This window comes from Anser cygnoides, chromosome 2 (genome assembly GCF_040182565.1).
Source record: "Anser cygnoides isolate HZ-2024a breed goose chromosome 2, Taihu_goose_T2T_genome, whole genome shotgun sequence".
Lineage (NCBI taxonomy): Eukaryota > Metazoa > Chordata > Aves > Anseriformes > Anatidae > Anser > Anser cygnoides.
The window spans coordinates 34501350-34519261 of record NC_089874.1 but is presented as its reverse complement, the minus strand read 5'-3'; the positions used below and the strand labels follow the sequence as shown (position 1 = coordinate 34519261).

Here is a 17912-nt window from a genome sequence, read left to right as displayed (position 1 = left end):
TGGAACTTGTAATTGTTGATTGGTTTCAAAAGATGATTCAAAAATTGATTTTTATTTTTTTCGACAGCTTTCTGTTATAGTTGCGGGTTTCCAACTTTACAGAAGGCAATTCTTTTTAAATGAATCAACTATTATGTTGAAACTAAAAATATCAGACTAGCACCAGCCCTGTAGAGTGATAATGAAATGGCATCAAGACTTCTTAATAACACCAGGAAAATAGCTTTCAAAAGTGCCTTTTTCACATGTGTGCACACAAGAAACGAGTAAAGTGTATAGGAGATGTAGTTCTCCCTGATGCACCTTCCCATTAAAAATACCACGCTTTCCATTATAATACGGAGCCAAAAAAATTGGGAAGAATGAAAGGTTGAAGGGGGGAAGGGGAAAATGCCCCCACTTCCTTCATGCACATAATGGGACATGGGAACCTGCCCTGCTGTAGCAGGTGCTCTGACAGCCCTGCTGGGTGCCTCTGGGGCAAGGTGTTGAACCTGTCAGGGAAGCATTGGCTGTATTAAACAAAGTGCTGTGAATAAAGCAGAAAACTCATACTTTATTCCAGTCTGTTTTCGAAACATGCTTTTAAAATTTGCTGGCTCCCATGTTTCTGTGCAGTCTATCATTTAATCACAGTTGGGCAACAGATATTCGCTGGCTAGTAATGCTTTCATAGTGGGTTCTAATTTTTTTCCCCACCCCCTTGTTCTTTGTCAAGCTACAAATGAGCCTGTAGAAGCAGTGCTGAGCATTGCCACTGAAGCCATCTGCCTCGGTGCAGGAGGAGGAGGAGGATGGGCCTGGGCTGGTGCTGCTGCTGCTGCCCAGGGACGCTCTCCGCAGGGAGTTGGGATCTCTGTGCCCCAAGGAGCCATCTGCCTGTGTCCTGGCTCCTTGAGCGGTCGGGATGGGTGGGGAGCACCGGGTGTCCATGGTAGTGCTTACCTGGTTTGTAAACTCTGATGTTATCCGCTGCTGCTCCTGCAGTTTTAAGGCAGGGGAGATTAATATTGTGGCAGATATTGTGCAGCGCTTAATTGCATTCAGATAATATTGCTTAAATGGTTATTTCTGTTTTCAAACTTGTTTTCATTTAATTTAGATGAAGGGTGAATAGAAGCTGCCAATTTGGCCATCTCTACATGATTCGTTATTTCATAATACCTGTATCATATTCCCTCTCGTTCCTTTCCAAACTGAATTATCCTGCTCTCTTTAATCTCTTTATGAAGGAGGCCACCCATGCATCTAATAAGTTTTTTGCCTTTCTCTAAACATTTCTCATGCACTTTTTTTAACCTTGGAGACCATTTAATACCGTTCATCAGCATCGACACTGTGATCCTCTCTTTTTATTTTTATTTTTTGGCATTCCATACCTCCTTACTGTAATGCACACTAATCTTCCCACCCTATCGCATGTACTAGAAACCCTTTCCAGCTCAGGGTGTAATGTGGGAACACAAAAGCACACAGAACCCTTAGCCTGCCAAATTCAGTACCTGGCCTAATTTCCGTCTTCAGCGTTGTGTCCCTAAAATTTCTTCCACTATTTCTCCTGTTTTCAGAGCTTCCTTAGAAAAAATCACTGACAGTATTCAATTATGTGAATTTGTATATTTAAAAAAAAAGGGAAGGTGTTTCTGGTGCTGATATTCATCTGTAATGATTTTACCCTGTTGCTTACATTTGTTGGATTCCTTGTAAATTTTTCTTTGGAAGCTAACCTTCTTCTATCTGTAAGTTATGCTAACCATATTTTATGCAATTTTTGACTTAGCAGATTTAAGGCAGGTCCTTTAAATGTTGTTCCTGAATACTAGCTTTTTTTAAAGCATTGTTCTCTGATCTTTTGATTTTTATGTACGCATGTGTATAAATTTAAATGGTTAAACAGTATTATCTGTTTATTAACAGTATTATTAGTTATAAACACATGTGGTGTGTGGAGTTGGTTACAATCATTGCAGGCATGATTGTCTGTGATGCTCTACCTGAGATCTATTTTGAGTTGTGTGTGTGTGTGTATATATATATACATACATATATAGTTTAATTTGAAACACTGAAGTTGAAATAGCCCACATCACCTCTTAATCATTTTTCATGTTTTAGACGAAACATTTCAGATGTTCAGTAATGAGTGAGATAAATAGGGACCTAGTGCTTGTTCTTAGCGCTGTAGGGAGGGATGTTGGCTTGGGGTAGGAGGGTGGCTCTTCTGTCATGCAATTACAATAAAGTGTGCGGTAACTTGAGGATTTTCAGGAAGACAAACCCCTTTGATTAAGGGAGTTGAATGCTGCCACAGAAAACTGAATTCCACACCTAGGCTTAGCTACCCGGTGCTGGGCAAACAGGAGCAGGAGTTGTGGTGAGTTGCTTGTGGTGCGGCCTGTGTTTGGTTTGTCTCATGTGAAGAGCCTCTGGCCTCTCGTGCAGAAGTGCAGTGTTCTCCTTGCTGCTGAAGTGGCTTTGAAGCTGCACTTTGGATGCCCAGAAGTGCTGAGCACTGTGGAAAATCAAGCCCTCAGTGTCCAAATTGGTCACTCAATTAGTAGTTCCTTCTGACAATTTTGGTTTTGTTCTCTGTGGTTCAGTTTTACATTCTTAAAACCCTGGTAATGCCACCTAAACACAGTTGTATTATAGGGTAAACTTATTAATAGTTTTGAACATTTGGATACAACTGTAAGTTCCCAGGAGAAGAATTCACTCCAGGGTTTGTATGGGATGTGGTAAATAAGCCAGAGTTATTGTTTTCAGGCGCTGCCTTTCTGGTGTGTGCAAACAATGACTTCAGCAGCTTCCAGACTTATTTTTCTGATTCTTCCAGATTATGGTCATGGTTTCATGAGACAGTAAACTGGGTATTGGAGGGCCTACGAGATGAAAAACACCATCACCACATGTTGCAACGTGCCGAGCCATAGCAAACTGGCTTTGCCTATTCAAATGCCTTCACAATATTTTGAAGCAACTTTATCCCGGCAGACCGCATGTTGGATTGGATACTTCGTGTCCACGCTGCTCTGGTCTCACCTTTTTGGTAAAAACAGGCAAAGCTGCTGTGTTAGTGCTCTGACTTGTGGCAGTGCCCAGGCTGGCCTAGCACCAGCTCTGGGGCCTGTGATGGCTTCCACGCAGGTGGCGCCGCCTTGTTTGGTTGCACCTTGCAGAAATGACTGCTTCCTCAGGGATTCATTACGTGCTGCTTCATGTTTAATTTTCCTTGTCAGCTATGCTGGCCGGGCCCCCTAGTGGGGATGCAAGTTTTACCACTGAAAAGATTATTTCAGCCGAAAGGAAGCCGCTCTGAAGACCTTTTGTTGCTGTAAGTTGTGGGGCTGGGCGAGCGCTGGTTCCTCTACTGAGACGAGGTCTTGCTTCACGCACCGGTGTCGTGCCTCAAGTGCATGAGGGTCTGGTGGGGATTACGTCAGGCTGTTGTGTTGCATTCATGGAATTTAAAATTCCTTTTTTTTGTGGGCTTAAATATGCCAACAGAGCACGTAAGGTGTACAGATGGCATCAGTGGTTCAAACAGGCTTGATATCTGGAGTGCTACCAGAATTGCCTCCCCCCTTCCTCACCTGGCTCTTTCCTTTTCTTTCACCTTGCCTCTCCTTTCTAAAAAGAGAAGCCACTTGTGCCAGCAACTTCTTTCCTCATGTTGTTACCAATCCCTCCCCCCTTTTTTGTTAAATCACCTGGAACACTCACGAAGTGTTTGCAGCCAAAAGCTTCCACGTGGCCTTTTACTGAATGACCCTAATCCTCCTGTCTCTGTTTCTGCCTCTGCTGCTTGTGATTTCAGTTGTGATCGGGAGTTAAAATTAGCCAACGATGTTTTCGGAGTTGTGGAAGTGAGGGTGGTGGTCTAAAGCATTTACTTTGAGTGGAGAAAACAATTTTAGGTTGCACAGTAACACCCAAGTACCTGCATTTTTTGTGAGAAACAATGAGGGAAACTGTTGTTATGAACAGGATGCCTTGAGACTAATTTTTTATGGTGTAGGGCAGGAATCATACAGTCCCAGTAGGAAGAGATGTACAAAATAGTGTTCTCTAAAAGTGCAGAAAATGACTGTCCTGACTTTTTCAAAGGCTCCACTTCTAAACTCGTGAAATCTGCATGAAAACTGGAATATTTCAACGTGGGCTTTGAGCTCTCAGCACTGCTGAAGGGTAATGTTTGCTTGCGAGGCAGCCCTTGTAGAGCAGTTGCGATTTGTGGGGCTTGGTGTAGGGTAACGCTGTTTATAATGAAGTCAGAACTGGCTTTTAGAGCCTGATGAATGAAAGTCCACAGCATAAGACTGCGGCTTTTTGTGAGAGAGACATCTGTGCTATAACAAGAGCAGGAGACCCAATTTAGACAACTGCTAGAACAAGAGCTCAAGAAAAGGAAAGACTTTTTTTTAGCTTAGATGAAAAGTTTATACAAATAAACTTTTCAGCTGCTCATCAGAATTGCTGCTGCACCACCAACTTGGCTTTGAATTTTGTTCTGATTGCCCAACAAGGCTGTACACGAAGAGTGTTACGGAAGAGCAGCTTAAACAAAACATGTTTGTTTTGCAGCAGAATTAGAGGCTTTGGGCTAGAGAGAAAAATTTGGGGAGAGAAAAAGACAGTATGAAGAGAAATATGAAAAAATGGAAGGATATGAATAGAAACTGGCTGTTGCAGTAAATACATGTGAGGCAAGAAACACATGGAAGAGTGGAGTTAAGTGTTTTGACAGTGAGTTACAATAGAGGATCTGGTTTTGGGTACACACAACTTTTCCCAACTGGATCAGCTGGTTCTATTAAAAGTATCCATCTTCCTACAAAGCTCGCTGCTCACTGGAAAATAGATGCACACATGCATCTGCCCCAACCACTGCTTATATATATATATATTTAATAGTACATTTTAAATACAGGCTGGTTAAATGGCTGCCCCTGTGGTGTTGCTCACACTTATAACCTTGCTGCATGAGCAAGGTGATGAAAAGGTAAGCGTATAATGAGTACCGTGCTGCAAAGAGCAAGTTTCCTTGACCCAACAGGGATAGTGTCCTGTTCTTGTTGAAGTTCCAGTCTTTTGAGGAAACTTCTCACAAATCTGGTTTGATTGAACTCCTTTAAGAAAATGAGAACTCAAAATCACTTGGATTAGAACCTGAATGGACACAGTCTGAGGCAGCTCAGAGGGGAGGGTTAAGGAGTAGTGTAAGTGGAAAACTTGTGATGAAGAGGAGTGGGATGTTGAATGCACGGTCCTGGGCTATTCTTCAGTATTAGCAGCAAAAGAGCCTTTTGGTTCATAGGCTTCTTGGAGTAGATGCAAGTCTAGTTTGCTGAGAGGTTTATGATAGCTGATAGTAGACATGCTGGAAGCAGTAGTTCTGAGAGAGCATAATATCTTGGGAAGGTTACTTAGTTCCAGCTTTGAAAGTGTTCCCTTTCTTGGTGAAGCAGGTGGCTTTACCTTTTAATGAAAAAATCACATTTTATTCTTAGCTCAGAACATAAATTTAATATGGAAATAGCTTATAAAATGCTGTTTAATTTTTATTCCACTATTGTCTTCTCTATTGTTGAAAATGACGTGATTTTTGAAGTGATGCAGCTTTGGGCCAGGGTGGGCTGTAGAGTTCAAATGTAATCAAAATTTGTCATAAATAACTAAAGATGTTAGCTCATACTTGTAGTACAGTCTGCTGTGTAACGCATTACTAGTGTTGACATGCTGTAGGGACAAAAATTTGCTTTTTGCAACTAATGGGCTCTTCAGTATCCTGTTTGGAATAAACATCTCAAACTGGGTCTTCAAGCCAGGGACTTGCTTTGCTTTTCCTTGTTTTAAAACACTCAAACCACCTATGGTCCTGCTCATCTGCTGACCTCAGCTGAGGCAAAATTATCATTTGGGTATCCTTTGGGCCATCTGCAGTAGAAGGCTTTCTGCTGGTCACACTTGCAGTGACTCTTCTGGCTTGTGCCGATGCACAATCTCTGAGCTGCAAGACCTCATAGCTCCAGCCTGCCTCAGTGAATGCTTAAATGGCCTTAAAAGGGTTTTCCCCAGACTCTTGATTTACTCTAATCCCCTGGAACATCTCTGTTTCAGTTAATATTTAGTGAATTTCAGAGTAAACTTTTTCTTAAGCAGCTTCCAATTGTAGAATCTGAGGAGTGGCAGAAAAACTATTTTAGGGGATCGCAAAGACTAGGCTAATGCCTAGCTGTAGGAGGAGAGGACAATTAGCAACTTGTCTATGAAACCTGTTGCCAAGAAAACTTGCTGAACCCTTTGCAATAAGGATGGGGAAATTCTGCACTTAGAGGTAGTAATGCGTTGCTCAGACTTGGCAAGTAGCGCGCTGCCTTTTAAATACCTAGTTTGTAATATTACCTTTGAAATGTCTGCATGCAATTTCAGGTTTAATAGGAGGTGAAGATTAAGATTTGAAATTATACTGATGTAAGCTGTCATTAAGTTTGGGCATACACATTCATTTTATTTTAAAAGCGTCTTTTATATTGTAGTAAAAGTATACAGTAGGTTAATAAACTATCATTTTGAATAGTTAATTTCACAGGGATGTGGGTTCCAAGTCTTTACGTTTTTAGGGGCTGTTCTTTTGTGCATGCTCAGATGCTGGTTACAGCAAGTGGAACCTGGCTGCAGTGGCAAGCTGTGCAGATGTGTTGCGTGCCTCTTACTTCTGCCCGTGCTTCCTTTCTTCCTTCTTTTCCCAAAAGGGGTTTCTCCCTTTTGCTATGACAGTTCGTTTTAAGAGACGAACTGAAATGAGCAATGGCACTTCTACCATGGCATAGATTGCAAGTTGACTTACTCACTTCTTGATGTAAATTGGAAACTTCTTCAGCAACCTTTTAATGATGGACACAAAACATTAGGATGCAACAGAGCACAATGATATACCTGTGTTCTCTGCTAGCTACTGGTGTAGCCGACTGTTTTCTGCAACAGTATTTCTTAGTGGGAAGAAAGTGAAGTGTATACCACCTGAATTTTAGAGGTGTTACAACAGTTGGTATTTCGATGTTTTTATTGGAATATTCTGATACCCTGATTTTCCTCAAGTTATAAGTGCTTCTTGCTTCTTCTTCGTTTTCCATATGACTGGAACTAAGTTAACTATGCCAGATGAAACTGCTTTTTCAGACTTTTTGTCCATTCTTATGTTTTTACCTGTTCCTCCTTATCTTTTTACCAGTGGACAAATGAACTGTGATTTTTTTTGAATAATTGTGAGGATGCTAGATTGAATAATTGTGAGGATGCTTTTATTCTAGATTTGTTCCTTTTAAATTCTTCTTGCCTCTGTTTTACTCCACACTGCGAACACACGTTTTGGAGGCTTAACTTCGAAGGTTAGGACTCATGGTGCAGTGTGACTTCTCAGAGATGTGGTCTACACTTTCACATTCATGAAGTTTCAAGCCTGGATTTTCTAACTTGGGAAAGAATACAAGCACCGCATGCTTACTTGTCCCATGACTAAAAAATAAAAAAAATACAGCTCATCACAGCAGTTGTCTTGAATACTACATGTTCTGATAAAATGATTGTAATTTTTGGTGTAATTACAGACTTATTAAAATGTATTTTAAAATTGAAACGTGTCTTTCTTTTTTTCCCCTCATGATAGGTGCTGGACAGTTTGTTAGCTCAGTATGGAACAGTGGAGAACTGTGAGCAAGGTATGCTCTCCAATCTCAGACTGCTTCTAAATTTGTTGTGGGAAGTGAGTGCACGCTGAATTTACCCTTTTCCATTGCCTCTTTCTCTCCAGTGAACACTGACACGGAGACTGCAGTCGTAAACGTAACGTACGGCAATAAGGACCAGGCTAGACAGTAAGTGTCTTGTTTATTTGTTACTGTAGGTTAACTTGCATGTTGGAGTTCACATTGTTTCAAATTTTATATGCATCTTTGCTTCGTATTAATCTACCAACAAAATGATAATGTGAGCAATAATATTTTAAGAAAGCCTTTCTGCCTTGCCCCTGCCAAGTCTTGTGTGCTTAGATTGCTGTTTTGTCGTCAACTTTTCCTACACTTTGTATGAGATTGTATGAGAAAATTGAAAATTTAGGGAAAATTATTTGACTGGGGAGGGCAGAAAATTAGTGATTTTTCCAGTGGCAGAGGATGAGAATTATCACTTAATTATTCTATCTATTTTTAAAAAGCTTTGTCCTTTTTACAGTGTTGGTTATTTCGTGTTTGTCTCCTGCATAATTGTCTCCTGCATAACAGTGGTGGCTTCTCCTGTTGGTTTCTGTGCTGCTGAGGTTTTCCCTCAGGAAATGATTTCTTAATTAGAAAATTTAATGCTTCTTCCAAACAGGTCATAATCAGAATAACTGAAATAGTTTGTTTGGGCTTTTTAACTTTTAGGTGGCCAATTTTGCTTGCTTATATATCTTCAGTAACTGAGGAATTTTCATCTAGATATTAAAACTTAAAAATAAGTTTCACTTTCTTAATCAGCGGTTGTGTATCCTTTCCCTTTCAACGTTGTTACTGTGTGTTATGCTATAGGTTTAATTTTGCTTTTCCACTGCAGGTAGAAACACAGAAGTCTTTTTTTCTTAATTCTTAATCTGGGGACATAAGCATATCTTCCTTCTTCTTTATAACCATAGCAGGTTTAAACAAAACCCAACCCGGGGAATAGCCTGCAATGAATTTCTTTTTTTAACTTTGAAATTTCTGCCACCTTGTGGCTAACTAAAACCAGCAGTCAAGATGCAGGCTGTGCTTCTGGTTTGCATTAATATAAAATTACAAATGAAATAAATTTGTACACATAATTAAGTAATTAGGACTTCTGTGCAACTTGAATGCAACACATGTTTCATCTTTCGAAGTGTTAGGTTACTTGTTAGTGTACTCTGAATAAATGTGATGGGAAACTTGTGTCAACAGTGTGTCTAATATGTATAGTGGAGCTGAAGCAAACAGTATTTTTCTTCAATTCACTATTAAACTTCTCAAAACCTGAATCATTCAATGTGTTCTTCAGGTTCTTTTTTTTTGAATTCTGTTGCACAATAATTAAGAAAGATGTTGAATTTCTTGTTCTGAAGAAGCCTATGGTGCAACGTTAGAAATGCTACATGTGTTAATTCCCTCTTTGAAAATGTAAGAAGGAAGTACCTAAAATATCATGGAAAGAAGCATGATGCATATTTTTGATCTGTCATCTGTGGTGTGGGTTCTTGGATTTGAGCATTCCATGCTGAAACTGAAGACAACGAAGTACAATTTCTTCCCCCTCAGCCTGTACTTGTTAAATTTTGAGGTTAATACTGAGAAAATGCTGAGATAAGCCAAGCCTGCGAGGAAGCAACTGAGATAAATTTGTTTTTGCATGAGAAATCACATGAACATAACTGAAGGTATCTGGAGTTCAAAGCAGGTGAATTAGCATCGAGCGCGAGTGTTGGTAGAGGACCTGAAGCGGCTGAATGATGACACGGTGTCAGTTGCTTTGAGCAGGTAGGGCAAGCAGAGGAGCCTTGATTTGCTTGGTGAATGCTTTGATAGGGACTCAAGTTTGCCTAAGGGCACGAGCCCATTTTCCATAAAGAAAATGTTAAATGAGGGTGGTTGGGTTTAGGGTGAAGGCCTGCAACCGTTTAGCAACCCCGAAGAGAAGTGACTGGATAGGGTATTTTAAAGGAAAAACAGTAATGAACTGCAATGTAGAATCACAACAGGGCGCGTGCGTGTGTGGCTGATCTGTAGTAGCTGTGGTGATGTTTCAGTTGGGTGTTTTTGCTAGATGTGACCTAGCTTTGCTTCTTGGAACTGGTTATGGTGGGCAGCAATGGCTTTGGAAGGGGAGCAGTACACGACTGCTGACATCTGATAAAAGTCAGTGTTGGTCAGCCCTTGCAGTAAAGGGAGAAACAAGAACTGACTTTGTGAAAGCTGTTCTTAGGCTGGCTGGGAATCAGCAGCTGATAACAAGCTCTGCATTTTGAGACTTAACTGTTCAGGGTAAATAATGCCATTAGCCATTTGGTGCGAAGACTGAGACCATACATTCCCTACGGTGCTGCATGCAGTGGGTTCCCGGGCGTAACCGAGCATCTCACCAACTTTTTGCAAGGCATGCCATAACTTCACAGCTAAGTGTTGGCTGACAAACCACGCAGAGCTGGCTCCTTCCCCTCTGGACAGGCTGTGCGGCATAGCCCTGCCTGCCGGAGTGTGCGCGTGCTGTGTGCATGCGGCGCTGTGATGGTGCTGGAACAGCCTGGAGATGTTTCTGATAAGCAGTTCTAAACAAGTGCGGTATGCGTGGCTGGAAGGATGGTACTTCTGTATAAAGCTCTTGGTTCCACCCAGATGGGAAACTGAGCATTCCTCTGCCTTGAAGCCTAATTGCTATGGCAGAGGTCTTCCCCCCCACCCCCCCCCACCCCCAGCTGGTACTGCGGTCGCAGCATATACTGCATAGCACCGCGTCCAAAATCAACTTTGAGACTAAAAATCAACTTTGAGATTAATTAGTGAAGACTGTTGCAGTCCTTTTAAGCAGAAGCAGCAAGCCTGGGACAGAGCACATAGCACCCAAAATCTAAGATGTGCACAGCTGCTGATTTCTAGTTGGAATGGACGTCTGTGGCTTTGACCTGTTACCGTGCTGTCTCTTTCCTAGCTGAGCAGGCATGATGCTGCTCCTCATCTTTAAGTGGGCAGACCAGGGGTTTGCAGGGAGCCCAGGAAGTTTGCAAGGGAGGTATGGCAAGCACCAAGCCGTGCATGGGCCTAGGAGAGCCATCCCTGCTCCATGGGTAGAGAGGAGAAGACTGGGACTGCCTGGGCAGCTCTGTGACTCCAAACCTGCCCTCCTGCAAGCGACTGCAAGGAGGAAGCCCCATCTTCGCCAGAAATTAAAGAGGGTCTTAAAAAGCACACCGCTCTTGCACATGCAGTTACTGACCATTGCAGCGGATTTTGGAATATTTGGGTGAGAGGGTGAGTGGCAGAGCCCAGTGTGTTTAGTTGAGGCTGAACACACAACCAGTGCCATGTAGATGTTGAGGTGGTTTGGGACCTGCTCACCGAAGGGGACCCCCCTCCTCTCCCCTTGTTGATCCAGGATGGGCTGGCCATGTCCTTGTGGCTGTTGGCTTCATAGTCACACTGCCTCCTCTTTCCCTCCCCAAAACGTAGTGTGTAGGCATCTAGTGCATGCTATGGGATTCAGCTCTACTCAGGGTTTTGGAAGTTGTTTTGTGCAAAGTTGGCTTCATGCCTGTGGAGGTGGTGCCTATGGTTTTAGAATGGGGCTGGATGTCCATTTTTTAATCTTTTTTTGTAGCTCAGGAATGAGGTATGTCTGGTTGCATCTCGTAACTGATGGTGTGTTTTAGCTGCTGGCTGTAACGTGAGGAGCTCGGGATCTGTGTCATTGCAGATACAGGTGGATATATTACTATAAGATGCTAGCGATCACCTTTTAATTAGAATATATACAAAAACAATTTTTTTTACCCTTTCAATGAGGCACAAAGCTGTGTGCACACCACACGTATCCTTGACAAATGAATGAGAGTTCACATAACTAATACTTTTATATTCCATCATGGGTCAGGACTAACGTTGCCATAGGAACGATAAGACTGAAAATTTGGAGTAGTGTATGATTATAAGCTTAGATTTGTCTTTTGCTTTGTTTTTATTTTCACAAATAATACTAATGAAAACTATATTTTTACTTAATGTGAGAAAAAAATCTTTATGCCAAAGAAAAATTACCATGTAAATCTGTCTTCTCGGTATGCAAATATATCTGTTTAGGGAGGAAAAATGAAAGATGGTGTATGTACAAGCTGCATGTGGGAGTGAAATATGTTCTCCATCTAGTGCTTAGTGTGATCACGCTATCAATGGATGAATGATTTCCTGCACAAGACTTGGTGCTCTTACTGTATTCATTTATTTAGGATATTTAACCTCTGCTAGCATCAGAAGGGAGAAGAAGGCTGAGCAAGTATCTTCTCATAGGAAGCTCATAAGAGGACAGCAGTGAGATGTAACTCTGATGAGGGGAAAAAACTCAGCTGACTAATTTACAAAATATTTATTTGAAGGTTTAGTTCTTGCAGAGAGATCTTCCTCTGAATAGGACTTACCTGACCATAAGCCAGGCTCCTGTACAGTTTAACAGAGCACAGGCAGTGGTTACTGCAGTCTTTAAGTTTTGTTTTATGGAATATTTTCTGAACTACGCCGAGATTCCTGTCTACCAGCTCTTGCTGGCATATGAAATGTAAACATTTTCCTTTTCCTTCTAAATATTAATTAAAAAAAACATTGGGTGATAGGAGGGTTTACCTCTTAATGAGGAAGTTTTCTCTATCTCTGCCATCATGGAGTCACTCGAAGGCTTTTAGGCCTTTTAAAAGACTGGGTACCAGTAATGACACGGGTAACCTGTGAGACCTTTGTAACTGTGGTTGTGGAGGAGATGCCCAGCTCTGTTTGGGAAGGCAGAGGTCTTTGCTGAAAAGCAGTGGCTGTGTTGCTGTGGCTTGGACTTAAGTCTCTGAGGTGGTCAGCCTATGCGAGGATTTGTTTGACAAAAGGAGCTGAATTTAATGTGTTTCTTGGGGGACTGCAAAAGGGCTGGTAGGCATGGTGTGTTGATCTCCTGTAGCTTTCACTCAAGCAGGTGCCACTGGTGGCATGAAGAATCCATCCCTTGCTTTCCTCTGAGGCTCCCTCTTTCACAGGGAGTGGAGATGGCTCTCCTGATGGCAAGCGCTGATGTTTTTTTTTTCCATGATGCTGGCACCAGAGCAAGCTTAGGGACCCTGTGGCTTAAATCCATTGATCAGTTTTTTTCAGGAATTTTGAATCTAGACGGTGGCTCTTAATCGCTCATCTCCCAGTTTTTCTATTTCATCCTTCTCTTTCCTGAAGCGGTACTTTGTCTCTGAAATTTTATCATGGTTCTGGTGCTGAAGGACTGCTGAAGAGAGTGCAATCTTACCTGATTATAGCCTTGCTTTATGCCACAAAAAAGTTCAGCACGGTTAAATAAAGGTGCTATGACAGCATATTAAGAACCTAGTGGAAACTGTCAAATGTTAGAAAATTGAAGGCCAGGCTCAAAACTCCAAGTGACCTCTCAGCAGCTGTGGGCATTGTCTTGTGCCTGCATTACTGACAATCAGTCATCGCTGCGTTCGCTTCTGTGTGCGTGACTCAGAGCTGAGAGCGAGACACTTCCTGGGAACCTCAGTTCCACGCACGGCTGGGAGAGCAGTGTTTTCTGACTCTTCTGGCTGCTTGTCACTTGATCGACTCGGATTATAAAACAAGTCAGCCTGTAAAATGGGGAGAACTGTGACTCAGAGGATGAATTCATTAGTTTAAAGTTTTCTCTATAAATATCTAGGCTAGTTAAACAAGTGATATCATTGTAGTATCTCTAGATGCTAACCTCTAATATAAAGCTAGAGAAGTGAACTTTAAAGCATGCTTGCTTTCAAATACTTACTCAAAACCAACTTGTTCAATATTGGAATTAATTTTCCCTGTCATCATATGGTTTTGGTAGCCAGGGATTGTTCGCTGCTAACATGATTGATTTCCTGAAGTGGAAAATGACCTTTTTTCAGTTTGCTTTGAATTTAAGGCACTTGTAGTCATATAGAATCATTCGACAATTTAGAAATTGTTTCTAAGTAGACAAATTGCAACCTTTTTTCCAGGAAAACTTTCCAGGAGAAGTGTGGTATATGTTAGTTGTTGCTTTATAATATCTGTTGTGAAACCTATGTATGTGGCTTGGCTGCAAACAAAAAGCCTAGTCTTTTCCTCTCCTGCCACTTCTGAGGAAGAATGAGAAGTCTCTTGCGCTGATTTCATGTAAGAGTTTGTGTTAGTGCTGGGATTCTGGTCGAAGATGTTTTAAAGCCAGGTAAGCTCGAAGCGTTTTGGGAAAGAAGCAGTGTCTGAACTTGTCAAATGAATGCGTGGAAGGGAATGAGCTGGGATGCACGTCAATCTGGAGCCTACCACCAGCATGTTGGCAAAAAGGCTGGTGCTCATCTCTCGAACATCTTGAGGTTTGTTTCCAAAAACAAACAGGGCTTGTGCAACTGCACTGCCTGATGGTGCCGTGCTCCTCTCCAGTAGCTCTTCAGCTTCTTGGCTGATTTCAGAAAGACTCATTTCAGTAAGACTTAACTGAGAAAGAGGTTGAAGACGTTTGCAACCAAAAAAGTTACTTTCAGGTTACATGAAAGGGAAAGCCTCCAGACCCCTTCCCCAGAAAATGCTTTTTGGGCACTGCAACTCCGTGCAGCTCAAACCTGAGAGGCAAATCCATAGGACAGCAAGATCCATGAGCTGTGCTGCTCACGGTCCCTTACTGCCCTTGTGAACACAGCATTTTGCATAATAAAATGCTCTCCAAAGTCCATGCAGTAAAAGTTGAGAAATGTCACCTTTGAAATAGGCTCAGCAAATTTTAATGCAGCTCTATTTTGCCACGTGCTGTAGGAGATTCTCCCATCGTGGGAGCAATTACCCTTCCGTCCTGTCCCAGAAGGACCTGTCTCATTTGGTGAACACAAGTATTTAATGAGCAGCAATCAGTTATTCAATACTTGGCTTTCCTTGTTGTTCAGTGGGGTTGCCTTCAGCCTTACTTATTATCAGCCCTTATTAAACGCTGCTCCAAAGACGAGAACTACTTCTATAAACTCCTTACTGCCCTGCTGGAGTATTTCACAGACGCGGGGCTATTCCCTGCGAGGTGAAGGGGTAGGCTGTCCTCTTTTTTGCAGCTGAGGCTCAGTACCCCTATACCCTTTCTGATGAACAAGGCTACTTCTCCCCTCCAGCAGCGGTACGAGACCGCAGGGCCAGGACGCCCAGGAGATGAGCAGTACTCTGCTGCCTCCGCTTGAAAACGTAGGTGGGTGGCGAGCATCGCCCACTTATCTCTGCGGCAGGGGTGAAGCTGTTGCAGAGGGCAGCGGGTGGCAAACTGGCTGTAACTACATGCAAATGTGTGTGAGGGGAGAGACCGGATTAGGTTTCGGCATTTCAAAGGCCTTGCTCCAGAGCATACGGTTATTATGAGCTTTTTTTTTTTTAAAAAAAAGAAAATGTTGGTGGGTTCTTTAATATGAAATGGAAACCTCCTGCCCTCCCCCGGGTGTTTTTAATTTAAATGAAGCCTTTAAACAAAATCTCTCAGTAAACTTCTTAAGCCTGGCATTCATAAACTACCCCAAATCAATGCGTGTTTCGGTGATATCGGTGTATCGGGTTGCTGATAATGTGAGTAATATGTCTTCTGGATTGAAACTCAGAATGTCCATCAGACAAAAAGCATGAATTTTGTGCTAATACCTTATGAGCATGCTGCAAGTAGCTTAGTTATTCCTGCTGTTGCCTGGGTCTTTACTTTTAGTGACGCTTTCCCTTGTGTTTGAGTGGAAGATCTTTGAGCTTTCAGGAATCTTTCAGGAATCTGTCACTTTTAACCCCAGAGTCGTGCTCCGTCTGCGGAGAGGAGGAGGACCTGCCGGTCAGGCTGAATTGTGAGCCTGGGGCCTCCTTGCTCCGTTGAAACGGCTGCTGTCAGACCATGCCCCTTGTTCCTTTCCCCCATCAGTGCTATCATCACAACCTCAATGCTGTAACGGGGCAGGGGCTACTTTTCAGCAGGTGCTGCCCAGAAGTTGGGTACCAGAGCGTTGTGTGAAGCTGGAGCCACGCTCCCCAACATCACCCAATGCAGTGGGATGGCGTGGGGAGGGAGCATCGTGTTTTTTTGTGAGCTCAGCAGGTGTGGAGAGGCTGAGGGGAGAGCACCGGATTGCTCTTCAGCGTGATGGATCACGGTGTGGGCACGTTGTGTGCCTTTGGGTGAAATGCCTCTTTGATATTCAGCAGAAGGGGGCCCTGCTTTGCCTCAAAGGGCAGCAGAACTTGAAACACCATGTAAATGTCTCGGAATGCCTTTGCATCCATCAAGAGCTTAACTGATGCTTTAATTTGCTGGTTAACTTTTAATCCTGCCTGCAACGTGGCTGCTAAGTTGCGAGGTGTTCCAGTGGTCCTCTAAGTGATGTTTCAAGTGCCATTGATTGGCTTTGAGCGCTTTCTCTCCTGCTGAGAATGAAGCACAAGCTGTCTTCCCTTTCTTTTGTGTCATAGCTATGTCAGTTATCGAAGGGAAAAAAAAATCCGGCCAAATAGCTGTGCTGGCAAAAATCCTAATGAAGGTGCTGTGATAGCAGTGAAAAAGTTTTCCCTCTGGTGCAGCTTTAATTCTATTTGGGAAACTGATTTAAATTAAATCAGGCAAAAGAATGCTTTTGAGTGTATAAGCTCTGTCTCCTGTGAGGTTTTGCTGATAGGGTTGTACCAGCGAAATGTTTAAAGAGCACAGAAGCCCAGAGCAAGCAAGAACTAACTTGTAGTTCTTAATATGGTGACTTAAAAAAAAAAAAAAAAAGCTGTGTAATCTAAATCTTGACTAAAGACTCTTGAATGTAACCTTTCTTCTAGGAAGTAGCTTTTTAGCTTTGTCGTGTGATTTAGTAAGTGCACAAGTCTACACCTGAGTGACTTCTCCTTTTATAAGGTCCCACATGTGACTGTTTTTTTCCCTTCTCTCTCTCCTCCCCTTTGTAAACAAACAGAGCAATAGAAAAACTGAACGGGTTTCAGCTTGAAAACTATTCCTTGAAAGTCGCATATATCCCCGATGAAATGGCAGCCCAGCAACCTCCGCAGCAGCATCCCCAGGGGAGACGTGGATTCGGGCAGAGGGGCCCTCCGCGGCAGGGGTCTCCCGGTGCCACCACGCGGCAGAAGCCACAGTCGGACGTCCCTCTGCGGATGCTGGTTCCCACGCAGTTTGTAGGAGCCATCATCGGGAAAGAAGGAGCAACCATCAGAAACATCACAAAGCAGACGCAGTCCAAGTAGGTTACCTTGTAAAAAATGTCATTCTAAGCTTTCATTTTGTGCCCTTTTGTATTGTGTAAAGGGAAAAGTGAATTGTGTTTCTCTTCTGTGGGGTAAGAATGTATTTTGTGTGCGTTGTGCTCTGGTTTGTGTTTGTCTTGATACTTTTGAAGAAAGCCTTACAGATATAACAGCACTTTTTTGACGTGGAGTAAATTGTGCAAAGTTAATTGTGCTAGGAGACGCTGGCAGTAATGTTTTTTTCCTTTTTCAAAAAAAAGTGGAATATTTGAGCCATAACCCTCTATAAATTTGTGCTATGAAAATGGTCTTGATTACAGGGAGAAATCTGTCTCCCACTCTTCCCATAATGCTGTTATATCCTTTGGAAGGCTTCTGTTTCCTCAGAAGCGTCATCTTTGGAGACCAAATTTTGATGTTCCACCTTGCTTTCCAGCTTGGGTGAGCAGCATTGCTTTCTGTACTGGGGTGGCAAGGAGTCACTCCAGAAACACGTAAAACTTTACAACAAATGAAAATCACTGTGACTAGGAAATCTTCTGCAAGATTTAAGAACTGTATTCTGCCCCTGATACATGTTCAAATACCAACTGACTTGCTGTTTTTGAATGAAATTAGGTAGTATTTGTAGGATAGTACTTGATGCCAGAGTTGCTTAATAGATATAGTGATAAGGCTCCGGGCATGGAAGTTGAACCTGAAAGCTGTAATATCTTGGTCTGTGGAATGTACAGTTACTGTGGTGACATACCAAGTCTGTAAGTGCTTATACTAGCTGCAGTTTAATTCGGGGCATTCATAGGATTTAAATATGTTTTCAATAAAAGAGGGGGAGGGCATAAAAAAAAAAAGAGCCTTTGTCTCTCCCCCTCCTTGCACCTCACCAGAAGTACATAGGAGTGAATACATTCACTG

The 17912-nt window shown here is 42.4% G+C and overlaps 1 protein-coding gene across 2 annotated transcripts in view; it reads left to right on the top strand.

Moving 5' to 3' along the window:
* The window catches only part of IGF2BP3 (insulin like growth factor 2 mRNA binding protein 3), a 111052-nt gene that overhangs the window by 58726 nt on the left and 34414 nt on the right, over nt 1-17912 (top strand). For both annotated transcript variants that reach the window (XM_066991829.1, XM_066991830.1), the window contains exons 5-7: nt 7670-7721; nt 7814-7877; nt 16709-16993. In XM_066991829.1, the coding sequence (XP_066847930.1) occupies nt 7670-7721; nt 7814-7877; nt 16709-16993 (401 nt within the window). The remainder of the gene's footprint in view (nt 1-7669; nt 7722-7813; nt 7878-16708; nt 16994-17912) is intronic.